Source organism: Dendropsophus ebraccatus, chromosome 7 (genome assembly GCF_027789765.1).
Source record: "Dendropsophus ebraccatus isolate aDenEbr1 chromosome 7, aDenEbr1.pat, whole genome shotgun sequence".
Taxonomy (NCBI): domain Eukaryota; kingdom Metazoa; phylum Chordata; class Amphibia; order Anura; family Hylidae; genus Dendropsophus; species Dendropsophus ebraccatus.
The window spans coordinates 141,834,759-141,842,564 of NC_091460.1; the positions used below are offsets into that span (position 1 = coordinate 141,834,759).

General features: G+C 51.1%; 1 protein-coding gene across 1 annotated transcript; it reads left to right on the forward strand.

Moving 5' to 3' along the window:
* The first annotated feature begins 1,642 nt into the window (after positions 1 to 1,642).
* Positions 1,643 to 6,375, forward strand: RAB33B (RAB33B, member RAS oncogene family). Its single transcript, XM_069976837.1, has 3 exons — positions 1,643 to 1,870; positions 3,749 to 4,013; positions 5,127 to 6,375. The coding sequence occupies exons 2-3, from the start codon at positions 3,768 to 3,770 to the stop codon at positions 5,559 to 5,561; spliced, it is 681 nt and encodes a 226-aa protein (XP_069832938.1). The 5' UTR covers positions 1,643 to 1,870; positions 3,749 to 3,767; the 3' UTR covers positions 5,562 to 6,375.
* Positions 6,376 to 7,806: the final 1,431 nt, after the last annotated feature.

Here is a 7,806-nt window from a genome sequence, read left to right on the forward strand (position 1 = left end):
GTGCCACCCTCACAGGTCAGGCACCCTACACACGGCACAGTGCCACCCTCACAGGTCAGGCACATGGCACAGTGCCATCCTCACAGGTCAGGCACACTACACACGGCACAGTGCCACCCTCACAGGTCAGACACACTACACATGGCACAGTGCCACCCTCACAGGTCAGGCCCCCTACACACGGCACAGTGCCACCCTCACAGGTCAGGCACACGGCACAGTGCCACCCTCACAGGTCAGACACACGGCACAGTGCCACCCTCACAGGTCAGGCATACTACACACAGCACAGTGCCACCCTCACAGGTCAGGCACACTACACACAGCACAGTGCCACCCTCACAGGTCTAACACAATGCACAGTGCCAGCCTCACAGGTCAAGCACCCTACACACGGCACAGTGCCACCCTCACAGGTCAGACACACGGCACAGTGCCACCCTCACAGGTCAGGCATACTACACACAGCACAGTGCCACCCTCACAGGTCAGGCACACTCCACACGGCACAGTGCCACCCTCACAGGTCAGGCACACTACACACGGCACAGTGCCACCCTCACAGGTCAGGCCCCCTACACATGGCACAGTGCCACCCTCACAGGTCAGGCACACAACACAAACCACAGTGCCACCCTCACAGGTAAGACACACTACACACGGAACAGTGCCACCCTCACAGGTCAGGCACACTACACACGGCACAGTGCCACCCTCACAGGTCAGGCACACTACACACGGCACAGTGCCACCCTCACAGGTCAGGCACACAGCACAGTGCCAATCTCACAGGTCAGGCACCCTACATACGGCACAGTGCCACCCTCACAGGTCAAGCACCCTACACACGGCACAGTGCCACCCTCACAGGTCAGACACACGGCACAGTGCCACCCTCACAGGTCAGGCACACTCCACACGGCACAGTGCCACCCTCACAGGTCAGGCACACAACACAAACCACAGTGCCACCCTCACAGGTCAGACACACTACACATGGCACAGTGCCACCCTCACAGGTCAGGCCCCCTACACATGGCACAGTGCCACCCTCACAGGTCAGGCACACGGCACAGTGCCACCCACACAGGTCAGACACACGGCACAGTGCCACCCTCACAGGTCAGGCATACTACACACAGCACAGTGCCACCCTCACAGGTCAGGCACACTACACACAGCACAGTGCCACCCTCACAGGTCAGACACACTACACATGGCACAGTGCCACCCTCACAGGTCCAACACAATGCACAGTGCCATCCTCACAGGTCAGACACACAGCACAGTGCCACCCTCACAGGTCAGACACCCTACACACAGCACAGTGCCACCCTCACAGGTCAGACACACTACACACAGCACAGTGCCACCCTCACAGGTCAGACACATGGCACAGTGCCACCCTCACAGGTCAGACACACTACACACGGCACAGTGCCACCCTCACAGGTCAGACACACTACACACGTCCCACTCTCCAGCCCAGACATCTCTACTCGTCACAGACCGCACAGCCCCGCCCATTGGTAGCACGCTGATGACGTAACACTCATCGCGGCCATCTTTATTTCGGGCAATTAGACCACGAATCGCCTTATCTCTGCCCAATTCAAATATGGCGACTTTGTTTATCAGCTCCCGGCAGGGCGGAGGCAGCTGCGGTGACGACACTAGGTAGGAGGGGCGACTAAATGCCAGAGCAGCCGGGCGCTCAGCATTAGAGGCAGGGACGGCAGCTGCGGGCGGCCAGAGACGGGGAACGCCGGCTACCTGATCCGTGCAGCCTCCGCCGCCGCCATTCCTTGCATCCCGTGGTGAGCGGCTCTCCGGTGTGCCGGCCTCGACGGATACGGACAAGCCCCGCTAGGTGAGTGGGCGCGCCCCGGGCTGTGGACGTGCCGCATCCCCAGCTGTGACTGCCCCTCAGCCCCGGGCAGTGTGCGGTGTCAGCAGCTGCTGCCATAGTTACTGCATCCTGAGCCCTGGTGAGGAGGAGGATGGTGAGGAGGATGATGTCATCTGTATTCCTGGCATCAACTGGTGTCTGATAACAGCATCAGCATTCATAGCCATGGACTGGGGGCTGTACAACATGGGGGCCACATCAATGGACTGGGGGCTGTACAACATGGGGGCCACATCAATGGACTGGGGGCTGTACAACATGGGGGCCACATCCATGGACTGGGGGCTGTACAACATGGGGGCCACATCCATGGACTGGGGGCTGTACAACATGGGGGCCACATCAATGGACTGGGGGCTGTACAACATGGGGGCCACATCAATGGACTGGGGGCTCTACAACATGGGGGGCCACATCCATGCACTGGGGGCCTGTACGGCCTAGGGGGGCCACATCCATGCACTGGGGGCCTGTACGGCCTAGGGGGGCCACATCCATGGACTGGGGGCCTGTACGGCCTAGGGGGGGCCACATCCATGGACTGGGGGCCTGTACGGCCTAGGGGGGGCCACATCCATGGACTGGGGGCCTGTACGGCCTAGGGGGGGCCACATCCATGGACTGGGGGCCTGTACGGCCTAGGGGGGGCCACATCCATGGACTGGGGGGGCTGTGGGGCCTTGGGGGGCCACATCCATGGACTGGGGGGGCTGTGGGGCCTTGGGGGGCCACATCCATGGACTGGGGGAGCTGTGGGGCCTTGGGGGGCCACATCCATGGACTAAGGGGGGGGGGGGGCTGTGCGGCCTGGGGGCCACGTCCATGGACTGGGGGGGGGGCTGTGATTTCTCAAGTGCAATCTGCGATCCACCCAAAGAATTGCCAGGCCTCACGGACTCCACTTAAAATTCCTCGTTTAATTCAGCAGTGTGCATATACCTATTGCATGGAGCGATAATCTGCTGAATCAGGCCGATTATCGCTCTGTGTAATAGAGAAAACGGTCTGCTGATGAAACGATCATCGGCTGATCGTTTGATTAGGTTTAGACTTAAAATCGCCGGGCAACGTGTAAGAGCCAACGGCTGAGGATTGCCAAACACCTGATACCTTACCTCTCCCCACTCTTGGTCTTCTCTCCTGTGCTCCGCAGCTTCCCGGTCCGGGACCGCCGCAACCTGTGATTGGCTGTGCGGCCTGTCAGCTGACGGGAGGCTCAGACGCTGCAGCCACCAGGATCGGGAAGCTGCAGAGCACAGAAGAGAAGACCGGGAACAGGGAGAGGTAAGGTATCAGGTCTTTGGGCAAGGGCTGCATGGACATCGCTAACGATGTCCATGCAGTCCTTGCCGCCCAATTATCGGGCAGTCTACTAGGTCCAGTAAATGAGCGCTTGTTTACTAAAATAATTGGGCCATAGTCGGCCCCTGTAATAGGTCCCTTAGATTGGAGGCTACAGAGACTGATACAGGCACAAGTAATGTCTTTTGGTGGAATGAATATGTGACCTTTACACATTTGGTGTCCTCCAATAGCAGAAGCCTGAACTTGCACAATGGTGTGACTCAGATCTTTATGGAAACTTCAGTCACGCAGTTATACGGCCTTTATATGTAATTTACTGGTGGCTAAAGCATTTTACATCTATTAGGATTCTGTTTGTGGCAGTAATACCCAGTATACATGATCATGTTCTCTAATGATCCAGCCATCCTGGTCTCCGCTTTCCTTATATATCACTTACAATCTCCAGCAGTTGTTACTTCTCACCTATTGATTCTATATCCTTATCCGCCTCGGCTGAGTTCTGACTTCCAGTCTCATCCCCTTCTTTTTCAGCGTTTGCTTGTGGGTAATTATGTCTTCAGCCGCGGGTGGAGACAGAGGACTGGAGTCATCCTTGGAAGCGAGTATCAGCAGCACCTGCTCCTATGGATCCACCCGGGCAAGGATTTTCAAAATCATTGTGATTGGCGATTCCAATGTGGGAAAGACGTGCCTGACCTACCGCTTCTGCACCAGCTATTTCCCCGAACGGACGGAGGCCACCATCGGTGTGGACTTTAGGGAGAGGTGTGTAGAAATAGATGGAGAAAGAATAAAGGTAATGACCTCAAATGAAGTGTGCGTGGATGAATGATGAGAGCAGAAACTGAAGGCTCTATTACACCAAGCGATTATTGGCCAAATATCTGCCATTATGGCGGATAATCACTTGGGGTAATAGGTAATGTTAAAGGGCAACGATCAGCTGACATGCACAATGGCGGCTCACCATTGTCTTTCAACATGTTCAAAGAAAACAATCTCACTAGTGACGGTCTGCTGGCCGTCACTCCTTGTCATAGGAGCAATGTCAGCAGACTCTGGACGATCTAAAGATCTTTCGGGCAGCCCCTCCCTCAGTTTCCCACAAACAATCTCTGTATTATTCATGTGGCCATTTAAAGGGGTACTCCGAGCTGGAGGGTTTTTTTGCCTATGGCCGGGGAGGTGGATGAGGGCAATGACGTCCCCTTACCTCCCTGCTTCCAGCAACGTGTCCGGTCCGCGCTGCCCGGCCGCTTCCTGGTCTCTTGACGCGGGCTTGAAAATGTGTACACATTACTACCATAAAAACCAGCGTGGTGTATTCTGTGCTGATCTATGTGGAACGTTCATTGTAGCCATCAGTCCATTTAAACATGACCCTGGGTCTTACAGACAGGTCAAGCATTGGAAAATAAAAGGATTGTCTGCGTGTTATTGCTTTCATCTTAATTGGATAAGAGTGTTGCTGTGTTTTTTTCAAACCTGGTTCTATTGGGACCAATTTATGTAAATGGACGAGTACAAAACTTTCCTAACTCAGTGATGTAGTTTGCCCCCCCCCCCCCCCTTCTCTTGAAGCAGCAAATCCCCATAGAAAACCTCTCCTGCTCTCTGGACTGGAAAGAATACACCACTTCCTGCAGGACATACAGCAGCTGGTCGGCACTGGCGCAGAGATCCCACTGGTGCCGTCCATTTTTCAAACTGCAGCCCCAATTCTCGCCATCTGCGTTGGTTTCTTGATCGGCAATTGGGGCTTCTTGGTGCACTGGTGGGGCCAGCGCCCCCAGATACCGGTGAAACAGGGGTGCTAGGCCTGCTTCCAGTGCACCAAGCAGCCTGTGCCGCATGCAATGCAAATTCCGTTCATTGTAAGACATTTCATCATCTTTTTTTTTTTTTTCAGATTCAGTTGTGGGACACGGCCGGACAAGAACGCTTTCGTAAAAGCATGGTCCAACATTACTATAGGAACGTACATGCTGTGGTTTTTGTGTACGACATTACCAACATGGCGAGTTTCCAGAGCCTGCCAGCCTGGATAGAAGAGTGCAAGCGGCATTTACTTACCAATGATGTACCCCGAATTCTGGTTGGCAATAAGTGCGATCTAAAAGACTCCGTTCAAGTACCCACTGACTTAGCTCAAAAGTTTGCCGATTTACACAGCATGCCAATGTTTGAAACCTCTGCCAAGAATACCAATGACCACGTTGAGGCTATATTCATGACACTGGCGCACAAGCTCAAGAGTCACAAGCCGCTGGTTTTGAGTCAACCACCGGAGAATACAGTGGAGCTAAATTCTGGAGCCAAGACCTCCTTTCCATGTGGCTGCTAGATTTCTGTTTTATGAAACTAAAAATGTGGAAAGTTCCATAGACGCCGCCCAGGTCTGGCTTGGTTACACGGCCACCAGGAGGATGCATGGTTTATGGAGGTCAAGCCCAAGGCATGAGCTATTAAGGGGTCTTGCATTAAGCCTCATTGTAACCATTATTGTAGCGTGAACTTTTCAGAAACTTTTTTTTTTTCCGTTCCTAAAACATAACGTTTTTTGGCAAGTGCGATTTTAACTCTGAAAAGTGTACAATGTCTGTGTGCTTTACTGTTCCAATCACATATACTGCATTTAACTGTTCCCTCAGTTTTATTTTTGTCATTTTTTTTTCCCACCTTGTTTCCCATGTTGGACAGAAGCTGTGCGCCCAGTAAGCTGGTAGTGCCTTGCTGGTTTCAGACCTGGCACATAGCAGGTTTATCCATGTGCCTGTGACAGAGTTGCTGCTGCCAGGGCAGGTCTGATGTTGCAGCTGGTTACATATCTGAAGCAATGCCCAATGAAGTCACCGTGAGTAATAGTGAGTGAGTGGAGTCGAGTAAGGTCATTTCCTTCCTCTTATGTAGCCAGACAAGCTGAACTGATTCTTGAAACAAGACTTGAGTGAACCGCTGCACATTGTCTGGACTGTGACCGCTAAGACCCAAGAATTCAAGCTTTGCAAAGACTAGCACAATCGTACTGCTTTGAGGTTTACCTCATACGTGTATCCTTACCTTCACAATGGTCTACTGCTAAATCTGAAGATCTGCTTTCTTTTTTTCCATCTAGGACTGCACACAGACTTAAAGGGGTTATCCAGCACTACAAAAACATGGCCACTTTTCCCCCTACTGTTGTCTCCAATTCAGGTGCAGTTTGCAATTAAGCTCCATTTACTTCAATGGAACTGAGTTTTAAAACGACACCCAAACTGGAGACAACAGTAGGGGGAAAGTGGCCATATTACACAGATTTATCTGATCATTGAAGCCAATGCCAGGAATAGACTATAAACAGGGAACAGGTGATAAAAGGAAAGACTGAGATTTCTCCTCTCTTCCAATTCATTCCTTGTTTTGGCTTCAAGAATGTCAGATAAATCTGTCTGTGTAATGGACTTGAGGCAGGGTTCCCTCTGTCTTTTACAAAAAATGGATGAAAAAACTGATGCACTTCCAGTATAAACAAAAAAAGCTCACCAAAATGTGGTCAACCATGTTTTTGTGTAAGGCTGGGTTCAAACTACCTTTTTTTTTCATCCGTTTTTTGCAAAAACAGGTGGAAGAAAACCTAGTGTGAACCCAGTCTTACTGTAGCAGTACTGATTGATTTAATTTTTGATCGTGTGACTGCTGCGGTCCACAGCTGCATACATCTCTGTGTATTCCTTTGGACTACAGCTGGATCCTCATAGTTAGTTACACATAGTTTGTAATGCTGTGGCCTAATGCGAGGGCTTCAGACAGACATTTTGTATCAATACTGACTAGCTGCAGCTATTGTCCAAATGAACGCGTTGAGTTGCATGCAACGTAATGCACTCTGTGAACTACTATCGCCTAATAGTAAAAAAAAAAACTGTCGCCCTCTTCTTAAAGGGGTTTACAGTGCTTTACAAGAAACTGGTTGGAGGTTTAAGAAAAAACCCCGCCGATCCAGCGGCTGCTCCATGAGCTCCAGCTGAAGTGCCCTGTGATGTAGCCTCACACTGTGCACTGCAAAATCCCCTTTAAAACACCTAGAACAGGGGTAGGGAACCTTTGCTCTCCAGATGTTGCAAAACTACAATTCCCATCATGCCTGGACAGCCAAAGCTTTAGCTTTGACTGTCCAGGCATGATAGGAGTTGTAGTTTTGCAACAGCTGAAGAGCCAAGGTTCTCTACTTCTGACCTAAAAGATCAAATATATAGGCAATCTGTTAGCACAAACATTTTTAAATGTCATTTTAACAGTTTACGAGCACTACTACCGTTCATGTCAAGTGTTTTGCTGTGTCCTCGTGATAGAAAATGCACTAAATATTGTACAAGTATTGTTAAAAACAGGGAATACTGGGTGAAACCAGCCATGTCTTCTACTTCACAGAATCTGTATATACTATATGCTTACTTAGACACAAATTTACTGTAAGAAAAGTATGTTCTATTATCATAGTGAGTTTCCAGTAAGGCTGCCTTCTCACAGCTGGCGCAAGGATTGATTTCTAGCTTAAATGAGGGAAAATAGGGAAAAAAAGGGAACCTTTTTCTTCCTATGGTGTC